Consider the following 24,109-nt stretch of genomic DNA (forward strand, 5'->3'; position numbering starts at 1 on the left):
AGTTAACGGTTGACTAACGGTCAAACAAATGGAGGACCAAATTGGTTAAAATTTTTAAAGTTGATGGACTTAATTGGTTAAAAAAAATAGTCAAGGACTAAATTGGTATTTTGCAATAGTCAAGGGACCATTTCGGTGATTAACTCAATTTTTAATTATGTTTCATCTTACCAATAGGCTTTTCTTTTCAACACAGACAAAGATTTTTTATGAAAATTTTAATGTGTTTTGTTTCGCCCATATCCAACAATATTTATGTCTATACTTTTAAGTGTTTCATTTTTTATCAAACTATCTCTTTTGTATTAATGTATTTCGCCTGCATTGGAAACAATTTTTGGATCCACCACAGTACACAATGGTAATTTTTGTTGGGCAGCTACACCTCCAAATGCTTCATGGGGATGGCGGAGCATCATCAAAGGGAGGTCCATTATCGAAACCGGAGCAAGGTGGAGAGTAGGTAGTGGGGAATCCCTCAATTTTTGATCGAATTGGTGGGTTAGCAACAAACCCCTTGGATTGGAAACGAACATGGACATCCCGAATAGGCGGTACAACGCCAAAGTTGCCGACTTTATCACAGAAAATCGCACTTGGAATGTGCGTGGATGCCATGAAGGACCTGAATTCATTAACAAAATTCGTGCAATCCCTAGCTATTCCAGTAGAGATGGTGTCTTAATTCGTGTATTTAAAACAACTGTAAAAGCACAAGGAGGATGAGCGATATGATGGCATGCACCCACTGGAATTCCACCTTTGTCGCACGTGCCATGCATATTAGTTGCAGTATTTTATGATTTGTGTTTCCTTTATATCAAGACGACAATACATAATCAAATCAAACCCATTAGACTAGACTCATGTGCATGCGTAACTCCAAATGATAATCTAGGAAATTAATTCCTATAAGTGTCGCGTCATTAACAAAAATTATAGTAATTTTTGTAAGGGAATCTTGTCCAATTTATAATATGTAAGGGTATACTTTTCTTTTTGGAATATCCAATGACCATCAAAAGTTGTTTTTATTTTTTTTTTTTTGAATTCATAGTAGTCCAATTAGATATATTTTCTTCTTAGTTCTTAATAAAAATTTCTTTCCTCAAAGTTTGGTAGTCTATATATAATTTCCATTGAAGTAGCATAGCTTGAAGCAACGCAATTGAAATTCAAATAGAGTTTTGCATTTCATCGGCCCAGGATGAGTATAAAATGTCAAGCAATAATTATATATATGGAAGAAAATAACAATTACTCAAGAGGCTTAAAAAAAAACAGTTACTCAAGAATTTAAGGACGATAATTGTAATTTCTTTTCTTATAAGTTGAATATATATTAAAAGTGAGAAAAAACTATATATTAAATACTATGAGTGATGATATTATTATTGTCGAAAGATCAAACCCGAAATAAATTATTGAGTGAATTCTATTTTTGGTCCTACTGTTATAGGAGCGTTTCCAATTTCAGTCCACTTTAATTTTTTTTTTGTCACTTTACAACCACTGTTATTGAATGTGTTCCACTTTTAGTTCACCGTTAATATTTTCGTCAAGAGGCCGCATATTCCAAGGGTATTTTGGTCTTTTTATGTTTGTCTCTTCTCTTTTAATCCAGGCGCTTCGTCGTCCTCCTCCTCCGATATTCGAAGATGGCTCTTCGAACAACGATAATGGGAAGCCAAAGCTACATTGTTTCGTTCGTTCCAACATGGACCTGCGGGGTTTCTTAGGTTTTAGGTTTAATGTTCTCATTTCTTTGATCAAACATAGTCTTGGATGAGAAGAAAGTTCAAAATACCTCTAGATTACACGGCCTCTTGATGAAAATACTAACAGTGGGACTAAAAGTGAAACACATTCAATAATAGTGGTTATAAAGTGACAAAAAAATTAAAGTGAACTAAAATTAAAAACGTCCCTATAACAGTAGGACCAAAAATGGAATTCACTCTAAATTATTGAATGAACCATTTCAATTTATAATAAATTCCATTTACTTAATAATTCATGGTCCACACAATTGCCCATGAACTGGGCGATGCGGCAATATTGGAGCTCTCATTTTCCCACAATATATTGTTTGACATCACTCAAGCCCATAAAACTCTCATTTTGAGTATTGCACTATTGCCACCCACCAAATCAATATCAGGGCCAAATACAACAGATTGGGTTTGATGAGTAAATGATGAAATGTATAAACAAAAGAAATCAATTTGTGGGAAAATTCAACCTAAAATTGAAATTGCTAAATTATTCCTATACTTAACGTCCTTTTGGCGGATTAACAAACGGAGGATAATATTGAACCATAACACAAAAGTTTGGGACTACTTTATGACACCAAAGCTGTTTAGGACAAAATTGACACCAAAGCAATTAAAAGCATTAACTTGTCAATTTGATGCAATTAAACTAAATAGTCGATTTCCTAAAAGTAACTTGTAAAAACGTCGGCACAATAAATAAATTAAATTAAAAATTATATTAACAAAACAAACTAATTTAAGAAGTTAGTGGCTTCTCTATTACTAGCGGACGAACAAGTTAGACATGGCTTCTTCGTCTAGTTGGACAACTTGTTACTTTGTCCAACTAGACGAGGAAAATTGCCAACTTCTTTGTCAAGGAGAAGTTGGAAATTATTATTTAAAAAAAATTATTTTTAATTGTTTTTCAAAAAAATCTAGTCACTGGTTATCACTTTGAATTTTACCGATCAATTAATCTAATTGCATCAATTTAACAAATTATCAATTCAATTGAATCAAATTGAAGAATTGCAGTATTCAATTGCAACTTTTTTAAAGTTTAAGAGTATATTTGAGCGTTGTTCCTTTTATTTATGTTATTATAATGTAGATAAGTGCTAATTTTTATTACAAATATAGTTAAATACTACAACTATTTTATTACTTATTTAATTTATTTTAATATTAGACATTTACATTGGACAATTATTCTCACGAATAAGTGTTAATTGATTGTGTAAGAGTTACTGCAATGATGTTGAAAAAATATTGATTTTATTCTTAAACTATGCATCTAAGTCATGAAATTTAGTTCTTTAAAATTTATTCAAAAATAAATAAATAAATTATGTAGATCTAATAAATATCAAAAGAACTTTAAACTATATATATTTGAAAAATAGCTTGCTTGAAATGATTTTTTTGTTAAAATAAGGGTGTAATGTTTTCTCTCCACCAAGCGTATATAGGAACAAATTTGTGTTATTCTTGGTGCCAAAAAGAAGCAAATGATGGTATCAAAAATTGAAGGCAAATAAGTAAATTAATATAAAAATATGAGTAGCCTAAACCAAGAGGCACCAGTGGTCTAGTGGTAGAATAGTACCCTGCCACGGTACAGACCCGGGTTCGATTCCCGGCTGGTGCATCCTTAGAAGCTGTGATGAACTTTGCTCATGTGGTGATTGGGTCGCCACGATTTGTCTGAAAAAAATTGGATGACTATAACAGCGTATGTGAGCTTCATCTTTTGGGACTTTTTTCATTCTTCTCCACAATTAAATGACAAATCGTATTGGATTTTCGGACAGCTAATAAAACAATAGTCAATTGAAACAACACAAAAATACATGATAGATTTTAATTTTGAAAAATTAGCATTTGTAATCGCTGTGTTATAATGGCTGTGTTAATCAGATTAATTGGTGTGTTATAAAGATTATGTATTGAATTTGAATCAACGTTAATGTGATGTTTAATATTAATTTTGGTCACATCTCTTATAAATATTGTCGTTGAGCATATGGATTTATATACACTCGAAAAATTTCTTTTCATGTTGAACCCAATCACTCTAAAACTTATGTTCTTCCTCCTTAGAAAATTCCGGTGTTCTACCATTGGGTTGTTTGCTGTGATTTAATAGTTGAGTACTCAAATTCTAAATAGAAATTCGTTTTATCTTGTGAAATCTAGACTGCATTGCTCATATCACCTTTGGGAAGTAACAAATAAAATTTTAAGGAAGGTGTTGATTTGGAAGAGGGAAGGGAGGAGAGATAGTATTTGAGTCGTTATGCTAATTTGAATTTTTGGTTAGACAAGAAAAAATCATGTCTTCTACTTAAGTTTGTTGCACACTTTGAAAGTTTGATTGACAATTTTTATTTAATTATTTTAAATATTTTTTTCCTAATTAGCCAGGGGACTCGCCCAAAAACTGTGTAATAATAATTTACAAGAAAACTTAAACCACTAAAGATGCCTAAAAATATTTACTTCAAAATTAATTGAATAATTTTTTCAATTAAGCAACTAGAATAACTAAGTTCATACAAAAAGCAATTGATTAATGTATATTGAGTCACACTTCTAATGGAAAATTTTATTTTTATAGGAGTCAGACTATATATATACATAGTTACACACACACACACACAAAGACGCGCACGCACACGTGCGCGCGCAAACACACACACACACACGGGTAGGTTCTAGTGAGAACCATAGTTCAAGTGAGAATTATGAACGTGTAACGAACAATAACTACAATTGTAATCGTTGATATGTAAACATGCACTCATCAAAATTAGATTTTGGAAGTGTATCATGCAATAACTGCAAGTGCGATTGTTGATATCTAATGGTGCATCGCATCATTACATATTAACAATTGCACTTACAGGGCGTTTAGTTGGAGAGAATTTAAATTTCATTCTCACTTAATTCTCACCTATTTCCAAATGCCACTAAATTCCTTAGTTTGGTTGGAAGAAATTGCAATTCCCTCATTTTCATGGAATTAAAATCCTATGCCCCCTTTGGGATTTTAATTCCATGGATTTTAGGAAGGAAAAAGATAATGATGAGACAAAATTACCCTCCCCTTTTTTAACCTAAAATTGATGTCTGACAACAACAATGGGTATTTTAATTTGAACTTTATACTACTTATTCCCTTTCAATTCTCATGTATACTAAACATTGGAATTGAAATTCCCAGTAATTTTATTCCTGTAAACCAAGCACTGGAATTTAAATTCTCACTTTATTCCCAGTAATTCATCTCCCATGAAATTACAATTCCTTTCCCATGTAATTCCCTCCCTCCAACCAAACGCCCCGTTAGAATTGGTTTGCGATTCTTATTTAAGGTTTGGCTCTCAATTAATCATACAGACACACACACACACACATGAGAACTTGTTCGTAAGAGAAAATTAAGAATTAATTACAGTTGTCTATCTGGAGTTTAGATCTAACTTTAAAATAAAGAGGGAAAAAAACACAATAATGACATTTTGATAAACAACTCGAATTTTAAGGTGCACTTAACATTTAGCAACACTATAGGGTAAACTTTGCAACATTGCATGGGGTACAAGGGTATTTCTATTTTTCTTTTTTAAATATGTATTTCATTTTTATTTTTTAAACTAATCAGTGTAAAACAATTCATGAAGCAAATAAAAAATGGAATAAGATTCATATTCTATTATTTATTTCTTCTATTCTTTATGGAACAATATTTATATTTCCTCAAAATTTATTTTTTTGAACCAAACATTATTTTGAAAGTTTCAATCCTATCACTCACAAACATGAATACATCAAACTAAGAATATAATTTTCGCAAATAATAAGATAGCTTGCTTCATCAATGAGCATTTAGATCACTAGACTTAAAAAAAAAAAAAAAAAAAAAAAAAAAAAGTGTAGTTAAATTGTCAAACACTATAAAAATTGTATAAGTTTACCAATTTACTTGTAATATTACCACTCAATGAGGGATTAGCAAACAAAGTTTTTGGTAAATTTTTCGCGTTTGTGTTCGATAACCGTTCGTTTATGTACGTTTATTAAGGTAAAGGAACATAAATAAATAAATTTTAGATATAGCTTAATAAACAAACAGAGTTTGAACATTTGAATGCTCGTTTGTTAAGAGCTTGTGAACACATTCGTTAGTGTTCGTTTAATAATATTCACGAACATACTTATTTAGTGTTTGTTTAAGACGGTTCACAAACATGCTCATTTAAGTGTAATTTATTTTATTTTTAAATTTTAAGATACTACTTCAGTTTTGTGTTAATTTTATAGTTGCTATGTTGTTTATTAAGTTATTGTTCCTGAATATAGACTATTTTTTGTTCACAATCAAATTATGACCATGAAATCATGAATGTGTTCGCTAACATTAATAAAATCTTAACGAACGAACACAATTAAAGGTGCAAATTAGGAAAGAGAGATAGAGAGATGAGGGCAAGAAAAAATGGAAAAAAAGGAAAAAATAAAAAGGATGGACAACAATTAAAAAAAAAGTTTTAAAAAGCTCTAATGGGCGCGATTTTTGCGCTCCACACGCAACCATCTGCCTTTGTTTTTCCTTTTCTCTCTCCTGGCGGACCCATAAAAACCATTCATTGCATGAGGAAAATCCAACAAAAAATCACTCTCCACATTTGATAAAAACCAACCCTCTAATTTTTTACTATTTAAAAAACCATTAAAAAAAAAAACCTATTGGGGATGCTCTAAATGAGTTCAGAGTATAGTGTTTCAACCCAACTACTAATAGGCAAATTTTACTGTGGACCATGGTCCTAAAGGGTGCCATCTAATTACTTATGTTTGTATGACATATTCGGTTTCATTTTATGTACATTGTAGCTTCATTTCGTCACAACTAAAATATCATTTTGTTTCAACTACAGTTTCATTTAACATTATATACTTAATACGTGAGACCTTATGAATTTCATTTTATACACGCTGCAGTCTTATTACAACATCACTAAAGTATAATTCTAATTCAACTACGGTTTAATTGGACAATATACACTCAAATATGTGAAATTGTTATTCAGTTTCATTTTATATACACTATAGTTTCATTACAACACAGTTAAAGTATCATTTTGATATAACTATAATTTCATTCAACAATATACACTCAATATGTGAGACATGTTATTCAGTTTCATTTTATACATACTGTAGTTTCATTTCAGCACAACTAGAGTATCATTTCAATTCAACTACAGTTTCATTTGACAATATACACTCAATATGTGAGACATGTTAGTCAGTTTGATTTTATACATACTGTAGTTTCATTTCAGCACAACTAAAGTATCATTTCAATTCAACTACAGTTTCATTTGATAATATATATACTCAATATGTGAGACATATTATCCAGTCTCATTTTAGATACACTGTAGTCAGGGCCGAATTTTAGGCTGTGCAAGCTAGGCTACCGCACAGGGCCCCCAAATTTTAGAGGGTTCAATATTTAATTTTTACCTAGCTAATTTAGAAATAAAAACAAAAAGTTTTCAATCAAACTTAAAAGGCTCCATGGAGGAATGGAAGGAATATGTGTTTATTGTATATCAACTTGGAGATCAGAAGTTTAAAACTTGAGTGTTGCTCCAACTTTGAACATCTCCAATATTTAATTTTTACCTAGCTAGTTTAGAAATAAAAACTAAAAGTTTTCAATTAAACTTAAAAGGCTCCATGAAGGAATGGTAAAAACATGTGCTTATTGGATTTCAACTTGGAGGTTAGAGGTTTAAAACTTGAGTGTTGTTCCAACTTTGAACATGTTGTTTTTGCATTGGGAGTTGTGTACACTATTATTATTGTTGTAATTTATTCCATAATATGTTTTTTGTTTTTTTCTTTGCGCACATCAACATTTTACCACCTTATTATTAGAAAAAAAAAATACGATATTGATTTTAAATATTGTGATTTTGGTAGGGCCTCATTTATTTACCAGAATGAGGCCACAAAAATCTAAAAACCGGCTTTGACCGTAGTTTCATTTTATTTTGAGCACATCACAAATACGAGATTTTTGTTAAATATAACAACCATCGTTTCTTTAAGTAAGGAAACAACGCCATTTTTGGACCATGATCCCGTGAAACCCTGTGTGTGGGGAAAAATCTTACAATAAAATTAGATGATGGCCTTGTTTGGCAAATAGCGGTTAGCGGTTAGCGTTAGCGGATTGTATTAGCGGTTAACAAATAGCGGATTATGTTAGTGGGTTTGACCAGCGGATTATATCAGCGGTCTGTAAAAAGATGTTTGGTAAAATTAGCGGTTTAGATTAGTGGTTAACATGTAAAATGACCAAAAGGGTATACATATAATAATAATAATAATAATAATAATAATTATTATTATTATTATTATTATTATTAATTAATTAATTAATTAATTAATAATAATAATAATAATAAAGAAAAATGTGATGTGGGATCAAATCTGATCCCACATCGACAATCGACAATAAATTTTTTTAAAAAAAAGGGCGTTGAGCTCCCTCATTAAAAGGGGAGCTCAACGCCCCAATTTGCATCCCAGGGCAGGGAATTAGAAGCCTCAGGCTTCATTATTAATGAAGCCTGAGGCTTCTCATTTTAATTAACAACAACGTTTTTTTTTTAATATATAAGGGCGTTTTGGGCTTTTGCCCAAAACGCCAAAGAGAAACGCTGCTATATGCAGCGTTTCTAAAATCAGCGGTTTGGAGCAATTCGCTGCTTCAACCACTGTTAACCAAACAATGGCTTTGGCGTTTTGACCTTGGTCAAAACGTCAAAGTGTCAAAATGCCAAAGTCGGCGGATCCGCCAATAACCAAAGATGTCCGATATATTATTTCTTTTGTTAAAAAATAGAGAAAAGTCAAATTAGTTTTGTGAGAAATTTGGTGAATGGGAATGCATGTAAAGAATTTGGACAAAGTTCACATGACAACATAAGTGTGTGGTTTGTCACCAACTCACCACTAGATATTTAGAAATTAATAGAGGGAGCTATGAGCTTGTAATGTTTTGATTTTTTTTTTTTAAAAAAAAATCATGTTTAATTAATAGTGGTTGTCTCTATAATTTTGTTAAAAAGAAATAGAGATAAAAATACAAATAAAAAGAAAACATAAATTATTGACTAAACAAACACTAGCTTATATATATAGCACCACAAGTCACAACGTGTGCTAATCTATGAGATATTTTAGAAATTAATATAGGGAGCCACAAGTTTGTAATGTTGTGATTTAAAAAAAAAAAAAAAAAACTTATGTTAAAGTAATAATCGTCTCTTTAACTTAAAAAAAAAAAAAAGGAAAAAAATACAAACAAAAACACCAAATAATTTATAGACTAAACAAACAAGAGTGAGTCTCTCGTGAGACCATCTCACGAATTTCTATATGTGAAACGAGTCCGGTCATAATGGAAATGTAATATTTATGTTGGAAAATGTAATACTAATTATGAAATTATTTGTTACTTATAAGAAAAAATATAATACTTTTCAAATAAAATGTAATACTTTAAATCAAAGTCAAGGTTGAATAATTATTTATGAGAAAAAAATGTAATATTAATCATGGATAAATTGTTTAATTGTTACTTATGAGAGAAAGTGCAATACTAGCTTATGACAAAAATGCGATACTTTTGATGAAAAATATAATATTTTTAAATAAAAATGCAATATAAAGAGTTAAAGATTTATTTATGATGAAAATTATAATACTTATGTGAAAAATGTAACAGTTGTTTAAATTTCAATATGTCTCACAAATGAATTTGTGAAATAGTTTGACCGTATAAAACTAAAATCTGGCAAATATTATAAGAGAAGATTTTTATGATTAATGTTAAAAGTAAATGTAACAAAGTTGTGCCAAAAACAGATTAAGAAATCAGAAGGGGAAGAGATCAGATTTCGGAGACAGAAGAGAAATAGAGAAGTGGAATTTGTTGAGAAAGAAAATGACAAAAGACTTTGAAAGGTATTATAAAAAGAGTAAAACATTGAACTCAAATTCCGTTGTAGTCTAGGCGGTTAGGATACTCGGCTCTCACCCGAGAGACCCGGGTTCGATTCCTGGCAACGGAAAGTGTCTCCTTTTTTGCACATATCCAAAGAGAAAGGAAAATGAATCCACTCAATACTTGAGGGGCAACTTTACCTACTGAAGACTTCCCTCATCTCTACTTCGGCCCCTATTGTTCTCTAGAATAGTAGACTTTCCATAGCTATATATCAATGCCTCAAACTTGTTAAGTTGTTGGTATTTTTCCTTTTATTTATTTTTTTAAATAGTAACGAAACGATCCTGTTAAGTCATATTTTTAAACTCTATAGTATATTAAGCTTCATATCAGTCACATGACCTGCACTCTCATGGAGTGCTATTTCATTTTATATTTCTTCTTCCAAAAGGCCGAACCACAACCCTAAGGGCCCCCACACCCTTCATTTTATATTTCTTCCAACTACTACTGATTGTACTAATTAGCACTATTGATGCTGATTTAGAGGACACGTTGACTATATGTATCTTTATATATTTGATAGCTTTTTAATTAAACTTTTGTGTATATATATAGTTTATACACTTGATGATATACTTTTGTTTTTGTTTTTATTTAGTGGGTTTTTATATTTATTTCTATTTTCCAATTAAATTGGTTTATTGTGTTATGTGTTAGAAATTAAACATGTGGTATATAAAATTTGATAGGAATATTATATTTAAAAAAATAAATAAAAATGGACTTTCTATTAACTAAAAGCTAATCACAAAGTCATATTTCTAACAAGAGTAAAGACAGAATGTTCCATAACTAAATTTAACAACGAAAAATTCTATTGTTAATTCGTAACTAAAAACTTATCACAAGATCCATACTTCTAATTGGAATATTGTGGAATATGCAATTGCTACATTTAGTAATGAAAATTGGCTATGTAGTATGTACTAGTCCAAAAGTCCATCACCCCATTAATTCTGTTGTACTAGTTAGTTATTAGATCAAATCAATAGTTGCTCCACCAAATCAATAATCCGACGGTCCCACCATCACAAAAATTTGTGTGGCTAGGTATAATCTCCTGTAAAATTAATTTTAGAAGTAAGGCCAAATAGGTCACTCACCGCAAATTATGTCATGGAATCGTGTTCACCGAGAATGGTAAACACAAGACAAAACGACGTCGTTTTTAGGCAAAAAAAAAATAAAAATCGCGGATGTGGAGTTAACGGCGCGCGTTTGATCAAATTATGAATTTTCTGTTATGAGATTATGAATTTTATGAAAATTCATAATCTCATAACAGAAAATTCATAATCTCACAACTGAAAATTCATAATCTCATAACAGAAAATTCATAATCTTATAACAGAAAATTCATAATCTCATGGTTCCAAAGTGAATGTGTAGGCATGGTTCCAAAGTGAATGTGCAGGCATGGATTCATAATTTATGAATGTCCGTGATTTCGGACGGGAATATGTAGGCATGGTTCCAAAGTGAATGTGCAGGCATGAATTCATAATTTATGAATGTCCGAAATTATGAATGTAATGAAAATTCATAATCTCATAACAGAAAATTCATAATCGCATAACAGAAAATTCATAATCTCATAACTGAAAATTCATAATCTCATAACAGAAAATTCATAATCTTATAACAGAAAATTCATAATCTCATGGTTCCAAAGTGAATGTGTAGGCATGGTTCCAAAATGAATGTGCAGGCATGGATTCATAATTTATGAATGTCCGTGATTTCGGACGGGAATGTGTAGGCATGGTTCCAAAGCGAATGTGCAGGCATGAATTCATAATTTATGAATGTCCGAAATCTTTGTTCACCTCACATTAAAGTGAAACTGCAAAATGTGAAAATAAAGAAGAAAAGTCACGCAATTAATTAAGAAAAAAAAAATAACGGTTTACTAACACCGTTGGAACTGTGTTCACCATGAATGGTGAACACGGTTCCATGGCATAATGTCACCTGCACATCAAATTACAATTGAGCCATCGTCTTGCAATCGGACTAAAAAAAATGTAATTAGGTCCATAAGCAATGCAAACTCATATAATTCAATTCAAAATGACTTATTTACCTGAAAATATGTTGACGTGGCGGTTACCGAATTTTTTTAAAAAAATTAAATAAAATATTTTTTTTTTAAAAACGCCCCTTTCATCTCAGGCCGTTTCCATGGCCAGGGAGACGGGCCGAGAAGAAGCCAACCCCTTTGTCTCCATGGCCAGGGTGATGACCCGAGACAAATCGGCCCCTTTCGTCTTCGGCAGAGGCGAAGGGGCTTTTTAAAATTATTTTTAAATTAAAAAACTGCCATGTTAGTATGTTTTCAGGTAAACATGTCATTTTCGGTTGAATTGTATGAGTTTGCGTTGTTCAATGAATCAAGTGCATTTGTTTGGTCAGTCTTATGAATTTATGTTGTGCTTATGTAGTGAATTTTGCATTTAATTAATAGAATAATATAAAGATTGTGATGTATTCATGTTTGAAAAAATAATTGATATTATGTTTTGTTGTAAGGAGGTTAATTTTAAGAATCAATCAATAGCATTTTAAACATGCTTGATGGTTTTCATTATTTCAATATTGTAACAAGATGAAATATGTTATACGGAGTAACTTATTGTGCCCGTTAGCCTGTTAATTCATAATCGATGAACTTGCATATGATATTGTGAAGATAGAATAAACAAGAAAATGTAAATACAGAATAGAGAAATTCAAGATCAGAGAGTCATTTATTCAGTCAATTCTTACAAATATATAATACAACAATTAAAGGAGGGTAATTAAAAGAATGACCGTTACAAAAACATTGTTGGTCATAATGTCCATATTAAAATCTTTATAACACTTCCCTTTAATCATGTATTGTTAAAAATTCGTTAGAAAACCCTTGTGTCACATGAAGCATTGGGGCTAAAAATTTTTAACCCTAACTTGTGGGGGCTAGCCAACAAGCCAACTTCAAAATTAAAAAAAAAATTATAATATTTTAGTTTTTTAATGATATATATATATATATATATATATATATATATATATATATATATATATATATATATATATTTTAAAATTCTTTTTATTGAAAGTCCATTTAGCCTGTCAACTCGCGCGGGTCAAGTCGCATAATTTTTTTTTTTACGCTTGAGCTGCTCTACCGCAAAACGATTTAGGGTTGACTCGTGAGTTTCGGTTGACAGTTTGACACTCATAATTTTAGTATGTATTGGGATGTCGAGCTAGTCCAATTTCTTAAAAAATTAAAGAAAGAAGCTAAATCCAAAATGCTCCAATGTATGATATAGTGATTTATATATTCTTAGCAATGTTTTCAATTATATTATCCCCTTTAGAAGTGAAAACAGAAGAAATAGACCGAACCTCAAGTTTAAGTGGAGAAATTTTGTATGACGAAAATAACCTTCAAGCTATTGGCAAAACAACAAATCCGGACAGGGAAAGTTGGGAGTAATTCGTCATAGTGCACTTTCACCACTAAAAATCCCCTAAATCATCATCAGGAACCCTAATTGCCACCATTGCAGGGACAAGGTCACAAGGTGATCATCAGTTCACTCGCCGGTAATTCTCGTTTACTAATATCCTCTTCTAATTCATTTGACTTAAATTAATTCGCATTTCATTCATCCTTGTTATATAAATTTTCGATTTCTCGGAGAATTTTTAACGTTGTCTATTACTATGGAATTCGGTGTATGTATATATTATCATTTGTGAATACTTCGTTTTGGCGAATAATGAAGGACCTGAATGAGTTTTTGGTGTATTTGTAAATTCGAAATAAATTTGATCATCACTTTATTTATTAAATATGAATACTTCGCCGGTAATTCTCGTTCTCTAGCAAAAGTAAAAGCTCATATTGGAAGAATATTGCATATATAAATCATTTTGTGTATTTGTTTGTGTTTCTCTGTGGTAGTAGGTTTGCAGGTTTGTTTAGCATTATTGATGGATTGGAGCTCAGACAGTAGTTCTGGTCGTTTTTCCAAGTGCTTTTTTTTTTTTTTTTTTTCCAAAGCTTAACTTGGTGTATTGATGAAACGAGTCATACTTGGGTAGTTGGGTTTACTTTTAAAGAATACTAATTCCTGTGGGTTTAGTGAATTCTGGCGAGGACTGAGGACAAAGAGACTCAGCTTTAGAATAATTTTCTTTGGAAAAACAAAAAGAAAGGTGACAGAAATTATTGTAATATGAAATGAGTCATACTTGGGTTTTCTTATGAAGAATACTAATTCCTGTAGGTTTAGTTAACACCATGGAGGACTGACTACTGAGGACAAAGAGATTCATTTTTAGTTTATTGGACAAACAAAACTAAAGATAACAGAAATTCTTGTAATAGAGTGATGAGCACTGAGTAATTGTCAAGTATTGTGGATTCTAGATTAGAAATTTTGCTTAACTTGCTGGAGAAACTGAGAAAGTAATGGACATCTGTTATTAAATATTTTTGCAGCATAAAATGATAACGGTAGTTTAGTGATGTAGATGCTTATGGCATATCAGAGTCAAATTGACATATTCGTGGTTTTGTGTCTACTACTTCTTATGTCTTCTCTCACATGGTTGTGATTACTAACTTGGAGAAGATGCTGCATTCTTCAGCTCATTCCAGTCTGGGATTTTGCAGATATTGGAAATAAATTGGGATTATAAAATTGGGAATTCTTGAGGACACAACTATGTATGTGTATCTTGCACCTGTGAGTTCATTATAAATTAAGAGTACTGCAGCAAACAAGTGATGGTTGCATTTTGCTGCTTTATGTGCTTCATTCTTGAAACAATTGTTTCATTTGCTTAGATTAATTTTACCTTCTTTACTTTATCTTATTGATTTTAAACTCAGTGGTAATATATTCATATCTTTTGTTTATGAAAGCATTTGCTCACATGCTTCTTGCTGTCAAAGTTCCATTACTTATCTAGGGCTAGAAAATGTCTAATATGAAAAATGGTTTTGTAAAATGCGTTAGGGTGGCTCTTTAATCAGTACATTCACAGAATGTGCATTAATTTACTGCAGGAAGGTCATTTATTTCAAACTGGATTGAATTATAATGGGTCGGGCCATAGGGTAGTTTCTTGATGACCAAGCCCAACTTGCTATCTACTCACTTCTGTGGATAATCTATAATATTTTCATGTGTGCTTAACGATTACCTCCTTCAAATTTCATCTCCTGTGTCTCCATCACTCATTAATTTATGTTTTCTCTTCTTTTTTTTTTTTTTTTTTTTGTATTTTTTTTTTTTTGTGTGAATGCATTGGTCTAATTGTCATTTAGACCATCCTTACAGCAATCCCTACATTTCTTGAAATTCATTGCTTCATTTTTTTTTTTTTCAAACTTGTTGGACAATACCATCCTCTTGTAATCATTCAGCATTCTCTCTTGCCTGCCTTTGTTTGTATTGGCACTGTAGTTGGCCAGCCTTTTACTTTGATTGATCACATGAATCTTCTTGGGCCTTATCTCATGGATCAAAGTCAATTGAGATTCTTACACTGGCAATCCTCTTGTCCTTTATTTTGGTTTCCACCTTTCCACAATTTTCTTCTTTCTTTTGCAAATGCTTCTTGCTTCAGTGCTTCCATCAGAGTTGCAGCGCCATCTTGTCTTACTAGATTTTTAAGATGCCGATGAAAAGAACTAGTGCCACAGCTTCTAAATTGAGTGAACCTGAGAAGCCTGTTGAGACTGAAGAGCAGGTTGAGCTTGATGAAGACAATGAAGAAGAGGAAGAGATTGAATATGAAGAAGTAGAAGAAGAAGTGGAAGAGGAAGTAGAAGAGGTAGAGGAGGAGGTGGAAGAAGAGGAAGAGGGAAGTGATGTTGGTGAAGAAAAGGGCTCTGATGATGAGGGACCGGAAGTTGATCCTGAAGAGGAAGATGATGAGCAGAAAAGACGTACTGAGCTTCTTGCGCTGCCTCCTCATGGATCAGAGGTGTATATAGGTGGTATTACTCGGGATGTTTCAGAAGGTGATGTGAGGCAATTTTGTGAGTCAATAGGAAAAATTACAGAGGTAATCCTTTTCCAATCTATTACATGTGCTATGTTTTCTTGCCAAACTTAGATTGTTGATGTGAATGAAACACAGTTGAGAATGATGAAGGGAAAAGAAGCAAATCAGAACAAGGGGTATGCTTTTGTCACTTTCAGAACGAAGGAACTAGCTTCTACCGCCATTAAGGAGCTTAATAATACTGAACTAAAGGTGTGCACAATGTAACTTTCTGCTTACCTACTCTTCACTATTTACTAATCCATCATTTTTCATAAAATTTCCAGAGATGATGTTCTCAGTTGTGCTGTATGTGTATTTTATGTTGATTTTCTGATACTGTAAACTGAAAATCCTGAGTCTTTCCCCACTAAGCTATGTTTCTCTTGTCTTACATTTTAAAAACTCTACTCTTTTATCAGGGAAGAAAGGTAAAGTGTTCTCCAGCTCAAGCAAAGCATCGATTATTCATTGGTAATGTTCCTAGAAACTGGGGGGAGGAAGAGATGAAGAAGGTGGTAAACAAGGTTGGGCCTGGAGTTATTAAAGTAGAATTGTTGAAGGTCTGTATGCTCTCTTATCTTGTTGTTTCCCTCTATTATTGTATTAAGGCATTCAAACTTTTTCTTCTATTTGAGGTAAACCAGTTTTCATCAAGTTACTTAAATTCTTCTCTCATGCAGGATCAACAGAATTCGAGCCGAAACCGTGGATTTGCATTCATTGAGTACTACAATAATGCGTGTGCTGAGTATTCAAGACAGAAGATGTCAAATCCAAATTTTAAGCTTGATGATAGTTCTCCAACTGTTAGCTGGGCTGACCCAAGGAATGCAGATTCTTCTACTTCTTCTCAGGTTGCCTATATGAGTTACCTTTTTTCTTATTTGAAATATCCACTGGAGTTGCAAACTATATTGGATGCTGTGACCATTCAATATAATTTCATAATTGGTCAAGCTCTTACTTTCATTGTCTATTTATTGTGAATGTTCTAGTTGCCTCAGGAAGAGCTCCCTCATTCTCCTCTGAGTTACAGTTTCATGCTGACTTAAGTGCCTACCTGATTTTAGGTCTGTGTTGAATTCACAAGTGTGAATTTGCTGTATTTAGGCAGCTTCATTCATTTGATATGTTGAAGAAAATCTCGAGTTATACAGCCTCATTCATTTGTGTGATTTTCTAAAGTAATCTGGTACTCTTATTCATTTGCCGTGTTAAAAGTGGCCTCCTGGTTTGATCTGAATTAGACTTGTTATTTGCAAGGAGAAACATACTCATGCATGGTCAAAGTTGTTGACAAAGGATTTGCTATCCTACAGGTTAAAGCAGTATATGTAAAGAACTTGCCCAAAAATGTTACCCAGGATGAGCTGAAAGAGTTATTTGAACGTCATGGAAAGATTACCAAAGTCGTTCTACCTCCTGCTAAACCAGGACAGGAAAACAGCAGATATGGTTTTGTTCACTTTGCTGAAAGGTCAAGTGCAATGAAGGCTTTGAAGAATACAGAGAGATATGAGATAGATGGTACTTTAGTTTTCCTTTCAGCCTTTTGGATTTTAATATTTTGATACCATAATTCTCAAGTTCAATCATGCTTGGCCTGATGCCCAATTGCACTGATAGGTAAAGTTCTGGATTGCTCACTTGCAAAGCCACAGGCAGATCAAAAATCTTCTGGTGGATCAAATTTACAGAAAGGAAACACATTTCCGATCTATCCACCTCGTCTTGGATATGGCATGGTTGGAGCAGCATATTCTGGTGTAGGTGCAGGAATTGGCCATGTAAGAAATCTTGCTCATTATTACATGGTTGTAACTCCCCCACACATGAATTTAATAAACACTGTATAATTCAATATATCTGAGAGCTGGACACAAGGACGCCTTTCTTTCCAGATACATAATATTTTTGGTGATCATTTTATTGAGAAGTTAGTTGAAGTTAAAAGTTGCCCATTGAAACAGTGAAAATATTATGATGTGCTGTTCCTACTATAAACTTTTAATGTGACCTGTTTATTTTATTTTGGTACTTGTGTACTTTGCAGCCACTAGCTTATGGAAGGGGAGCTACACCAGCCGGTATGGCAATGATGCCATTGCTTTTACCTGATGGAAGGATCGGATATGTCTTGTAAGCATACTTCTTCTAAAGCTCGAGTATTCTGCTGTAATGGTTTTTTAAAATAGACCTAATAAATGCAGGTTTCGAAGAGGAAAATATGTAGTAGCTTTTGCATGAATGATCAGACTTCCATGACACTGATGATTTGATGAAACTTTACATTTTAAAGACAGTAAGAAACAACAAATAAAATTTAACTCATCAGATCTAATATGACAAATTTATCACATTCCCTGAAGTCTCTTCGAGTTCTTCTATTCTTTCTTTCTTTCAAAGTTTCAAGTTGGATTTGGAGTTTTCTTGGGTAAAGGAAAGGTAAACATATAAAACGGAGTTCAATGCTTTTATTATTATTATTTTTTCTCCATTTAAATCTTTATAGGATAGGATATGATGTAATTTGCAAATTTGAACATCTTCTGACGGTGCTATATCTGAATGGTTCTCTGCATGTCTCAAGAAATTTTGAGAAATAACGTTACAATTTAATGACAGGCAACAGCCAGGAGTCATACCCACACTACCAACAGCTCCTCAAGGCGGTCATGGTGGCGGTGGCCAGTTTTCGGGTGGAGGAAGGCGTGGCAACAACAGTGGGCGTGGTGGTGGGGGTGGCGGTGGCGGTGGCGGTGGCCATAGCAGTGACATTGGACGTGGGCGTAGTCGATATAACCCCTACTAAATCACCAGCAAGTTGGTGGTGCAATTCTTATTCCCCCTAGGATATATATGCATTGTCTTATTGTTGTTGTTAGTAATCTAACGCAACCTTAAATCCTACATTTCTTGAATAGAGGTTTCTTTCTCATAAGAAAAACTTTTGGTTTGACGCTGCTTTTTTCAAGGCCTTTAGCTTCTGCTGTTCTTTTTGTTGAATAGTAAATTGATGATTTCTTAGTTTCAATCGCAATAGAAGACTTTTTATAGTGGTTTGGGAACTTCCTATCCAACTCTTCTACCAACACAAGGAGATTTCAATGATATTGGAATACAAGTGAAAGTTATCTTTTCACACTAATTGTAAACCAAGTTAACTAGGTTACTTGTTAAACCCCTTAATTGGTAACCTTTAAACGACCTTCAACATCAAGCTGCACGTTATGCACTGCCTGTCTTTGTCGTCAATGGTTGAAGACTACTTGGACATAATTTAGAAGTGTTTTTTGAAGCGTTTTGATAGCGCTATTGAATGACTATTTTTTTTTTTTTTTTGGTGAAATGAGTGTTTGTTGGGCAGTTCTCTCTAGTTTTTTAATCATTTTCCAACGTTTTGGGTCAACAATAATGTACAAATATAAAAAGTATAACAACGAATATTATATAGTGCAGTTGATGAAATGGATTGGATCGATTATGTTTTAAATTTTTTTATTAAATATTTAGATAATAAAATTAAAGATGGAATTATAAATAATTCTAATATTTGAAAGTGTACATTTATTTAATTATAAGATTAGTCCAAAAGTATCACTCAATTAATTGAATAATATATGACTCGTTTGTCTACAATTATCTTAAAAAATCGATATGCAATATGATTTATGTAATTATATTATTACAAAAATAAATATGGAAAAGAGGAGAAATAATTTAATTATAATTATTATAAAATTTATACAACGGTCCATGTTTAGCTTAATTATCATAATAATAATTATTAGACAATTATTATTAGGCAATTATACTAATATCCGTGGAATTATACTTTTATATCTTTTAAGTATATTCCTTTCCACCCTATCGCATTTATTTTTTCATCCTCTTCATATCTAAACTGAATGAAATAATTGTAATTATTAGAAATAATATATATGACGACCCATGTTTAATTGTAATTATATTAATATTTGTGTAATTATTAACTTAATTAATATAATTATTATTAATCAATTCTTTAATTACCATAATAATTATTAGGTAAATATACTAATATTGTGCAATTATATTATTATACCTTAAAGTATAAAAATATGTATATAAAATTTGTTACATTTATTGAGCTTTTATTTACCATAATAATTATTAGGTTTTATATAGTAATAGCTTGGGAGGTAATTTTGGCGGGAAGTTTTTAAAGTGCGATTTTGTTTTTATTAGTAATATAGATAGATTACACAAACCTAAGTATTGTTGTTTATAATTTGCAAATTCGCAAGTATTATGAGGAGGATTCGATTTGCGTTTTTATACTAATTGGAGTAGTGACGGAATAATATTGTTGAATAGGAATAGGAATAATATTGTTGAATTGGAGTAGTGGCGGAATAATTTTATCTGTAAAGAAATGTTATCATGCCTTCTGATTTATAATGATTGACATGTAAAATTTTTCTACAATATTTTATAATATTTTCAATCTAATATAGTTACATGATACGGAGTATTTTTTTTTTTTATATAAATTTTCAATTTTAATATTGTTGTATTGTATTACGAATAGAAATTTTAATGTAGAATCTATACTATATATAAAAACAAAATCCTAAAATTTTAACTTCCCGCCCAATTCCTAAAACATCTCTCTTCCTAATAAAATATATTGATTTCTACATTCCCATTCGTACAATAGTTCTGCGTTAAAATTCTATTCTAATATTATAAAATAGTGTAATACAATCTACACTATATATAAAAACAAAATCCTAAAATTTTAACTTCCCGCCCAATTCCTAAAAAATCTCTCTAGATATATTGATTTCGACTTCCCATTCTTACAATAATTCTGCGTTAAAATTCTATTCTAATATTATAAATTAGTGTAATACAATCTATTTTATATATAAAAACAAAATCTTGAAATTTTAACATCCCGCCCAATTCCTAAAAAATCTCTCTTCCTAATAAAATATATTGATTTCGACTTTCCCATTCGTACAAAGTTCTGCGTTAAAATTCTATTCTAATATTATAAAATAGTGTAATACAATCTATACTATATATATAAACAAAATCCTAAAATTTTAACTTCCCGCCCAATTCCTAAAAAATTTCTCTTCCTAATAAAATATATTGATTTCGACTTTCCCATTCGTACAATAGTTCTGCATTAAAATTCTATTCTAATATTATAAAATAGTGTAATACAATCTATACTATATATAAAAATAAAATCCTGAAATTTTAACTTTCCGCCCAATTCCTAAAAAATCTCTCTTCCTAATAAAATATATTGATTTCGACTTTCCCATTCGTACAATAATTCTGCGTTAAAATTCTATTCTAATATTATAAAATAGTGTAATACAATCTATTTTATATATAAAAACAAAATCTTGAAATTTTAACTTCCCGCCCAATTCCTAAAAAATCTCTCTTCCTAATAAAATATATTGATTTCTACTTTCCCATTCGTACAATAATTCTGCGTTAAAATTCTATTATAATATTATAAAATTGCGTAATACTATTCCTATTCTAATCTATATCTATACTATATATTGCAAAAATCGCGTCGCTGTCCGCGGCGAGGAAGGCCGGAATCGGCCTCCTCCGCGACCGCCTCGCCGTCTAAACCGCCGTTTAATTTTTTTTTTTTTTTTAAGTTGTAAAGTGTCAAAAGTTTGGCATGACATAACTTTTGACTCGGTTGTCTGTTTTGGACAAATGTTTTTTTGAAATCGCATATTTTACGAGATCTATCCACCGCAAACAGCCGTAGGCGGTTTGGCCCACCAATTTCTAAAAAAAAAATACTTTATTAAATAGTTTCTAAGAAAAAACTATGAGAACCCTATGTTTTATTAATGAATTATTACAATTTTTAATTAAAAAATTGTCCTTTACATTATTTAATAATCTTTCTTTATAATTGGTCAAATTATTTAATTATGGTAAATTATGGAATAATTAATGATGGTAATAGAAATCCTAGAAGAATATAGTATTGAAGAATATTTAATTATTGTTATATTATTATTGTGACACACGGAATACAATACAAAAATATTTAATTATGGTTATATTATTATTGTGCCTCACGACCATTATATACTAACAGTACTTGAAAAAAACTAATAGTAATAATAATATAATAATAATAATATAAGTTGTAATAATAATATCTAAAAGTAATTAATGTTAATAATAATATTAACGTAAGAATTATAACATAGAATAAATCGTAATAATTAATAACTTTAGTCTAGGATTAAATTTAGAATTGTCAGGAAAGATAAGCGACCTCGGGTGAAATTAACTCTTAAATAATTATATATTGATTTAAATATTCTTAATATATTACAACAATTCCATTCTGTGCATCGCACGGGTGAAAATACTAGTTGTAGTAAAAATAGGAAAGTAGGAAATAATATATTATATTAAGAATTGTATTACACTATTTTACAATATTAGAATAAGAATTTTAATGTAAAATTGTAGTACCGATATGAAAGTAGGAAACAATATATTCTATTAGAAATTGTTTTTTTTTTTTTTTTAGAATATTCTATTAGAAATTGTATTATACTATTTTACAATATTACGCCAAATCTTAATTAGTATAGAACTATTTTGGACGGGAAGTTAAAATGAAGGATTTTATTTTTATTAATAGTATAGATTTGTATATATCTGGGACCAAAGTTCATCTTACAAAATGGATCCAGATACATGTTATTTTTAATATACAAAAGTGATATGTAATGTATTAAAATTTAAAAATGAATTTGTATTAAAATATAGGGAACTTATATATAATACATTAAAAATAAATATGTACTGCCTACTGATAATGACATAAACTTGTTTGCCACAAGTTTAATTCGACATTACATTTACTGATCTGCAAAGTGATTAAGTCATGAACTAGAGGTAGTTAGGATAGTTGAGTTGTTACGTTGCCCGCATGGATTTAGCTTAATTATTCTTCCAAAAATGTTGAACCCCAACCCTAATTGGTAGTATTTGGGGCAATGATAGTTGAGTTATTACAGTATTAAATACAGAAATGAAAAGGAATTGAAGAAGACAGCAAGATCAGAAATGAAAGAAAGTGAGTGCAGTGCATGCAGGAATTGAAGTAAACTTTGGGTTTTAATTTGTTGCTTTAATTGTGGTTGAGTCAAGTCTTCTTTCTGGGGAAGGAGCATATATGCAATACATGTCTTTTATTTTGTCGGTTGAGCAAAATATGATAAAGTTAGGGTCTTGGAAAATGGAATTCCCAGTTTCAAGCTTCAGTTTTTTTTTTTTTTCTTCTATAATTTGCTTTAATTTAATTTAATTAAGACACCTAAATTGCAGACAAACCCATCATCCTTCATAGCTTTTGCAGACTAGCTAGCTCGCACGGGCTTAGTTACTAGTTTAGTAAACAATATTTGAGAGAAGAGATAAATAGTTAAATTTGGTAGTAATACTATGGGGTATTTGACACTGTCTGTTGAACTACTGAGTCACTGTGATTACATCCACCCAAATGTTCTATATTTTATATATTATATAATCAGTACGGGCCTCTAAAATAGTATTTTCTTTAATTATTTATTTTGAGTTTAGTGACTTTGTATAATGCAATTTTAAATTAAAGAATGTCAAATTGGAAATATATATATATATATATATATATATATATATATATATATATATATATATATATATATATATAGTGTCATAAGATACTGTTTTAATTGTACTATATATTATCTTTAACTAGGAAGAAATACATATATAAAAATAAGTTAGAGTGATTGCAGATGCAGGAAGAAATTCTTTGTTCCATTATATTGTGAGTTTAGTTGGAGCTCAGTTTTCAACCAATATAATGCAGTGTTTTGTGGGTTGGCGGAAAGTGAAGTGTCCTTTATTCTCAGAATTTCAGGTATTATGAAGTTGACAGTAAGTAGGTTAGGTTGTAGGGTTTCCCCTTTAATTTAATTTGCTAAATAAAACACAGATTCTTCTTTCAATTCGCTGGAGTGACTAGAGAAGAAGCAGCCAGCAGGAACACTCTTTTTAATTGCATTATTAATTACTACAATATAATGCTTTGCTTGCTTTAAATTTAAACTTTTTAGGGAGACTTCTATCAAATTGACAAGATGGTTAATTAGTTTGGTAATTATAAAAATTTAAA

General features: G+C 31.1%; 1 protein-coding gene and 2 non-coding genes across 6 annotated transcripts; all 3 read left to right on the plus strand.

Annotated features, from left to right (window-relative positions):
- Nucleotides 1-3,337: 3,337 nt before the first annotated feature.
- TRNAG-GCC lies at nucleotides 3,338-3,408 on the plus strand. The gene has a single exon. It is a non-coding gene; the product is annotated as a tRNA-Gly (tRNA).
- A 6,432-nt stretch (nucleotides 3,409-9,840) lies between these two features.
- Nucleotides 9,841-9,913, plus strand: TRNAE-CUC. The gene has a single exon. It is a non-coding gene; the product is annotated as a tRNA-Glu (tRNA).
- Nucleotides 9,914-13,199: 3,286 nt separating this feature from the next.
- LOC109182229 (nucleolin-like) lies at nucleotides 13,200-18,871 on the plus strand. Of its 4 annotated transcripts, none has more exons than XM_019332337.1 (9): nucleotides 13,200-13,446; nucleotides 14,497-15,921; nucleotides 15,997-16,113; nucleotides 16,323-16,463; nucleotides 16,584-16,757; nucleotides 17,223-17,430; nucleotides 17,530-17,690; nucleotides 17,957-18,042; nucleotides 18,529-18,871. In XM_019332337.1, exons 2-9 carry the CDS (start codon nucleotides 15,529-15,531, stop codon nucleotides 18,713-18,715), a joined length of 1,467 nt encoding a protein of 488 aa, XP_019187882.1. In that variant the 5' UTR covers nucleotides 13,200-13,446; nucleotides 14,497-15,528; the 3' UTR covers nucleotides 18,716-18,871. The 4 variants fall into 4 exon arrangements, with proteins under 4 accessions (XP_019187882.1, XP_019187885.1, XP_019187884.1 ...); XM_019332340.1 differs by having other exon boundaries at nucleotides 15,179-15,921; XM_019332339.1 differs by having other exon boundaries at nucleotides 15,481-15,921.
- The last annotated feature ends 5,238 nt before the right edge of the window (nucleotides 18,872-24,109 follow it).

This window comes from Ipomoea nil, unplaced genomic scaffold, assembly GCF_001879475.1.
Source record: "Ipomoea nil cultivar Tokyo-kokei standard unplaced genomic scaffold, Asagao_1.1 scaffold1043, whole genome shotgun sequence".
NCBI classification, from domain to species: Eukaryota; Viridiplantae; Streptophyta; class Magnoliopsida; order Solanales; family Convolvulaceae; genus Ipomoea; species Ipomoea nil.

What these genes read in the sequence shown, in the direction of transcription:
- LOC109182229 (XM_019332337.1), top strand. Translation starts at nt 15,529, where the DNA reads ATGCCGATGAAAAGAACTAGTGCCACAGCTTCTAAATTGAGTGAACCT. An exon ending in ATTCTTCTACTTCTTCTCAG is followed by an intron (nt 16,758 to 17,222) that starts GTTGCCTATATG and finishes GCTATCCTACAG; the next exon opens with GTTAAAGCAGTATATGTAAA. An exon ending in TAGGTGCAGGAATTGGCCAT is followed by an intron (nt 17,691 to 17,956) that starts GTAAGAAATCTT and finishes TGTACTTTGCAG; the next exon opens with CCACTAGCTTATGGAAGGGG.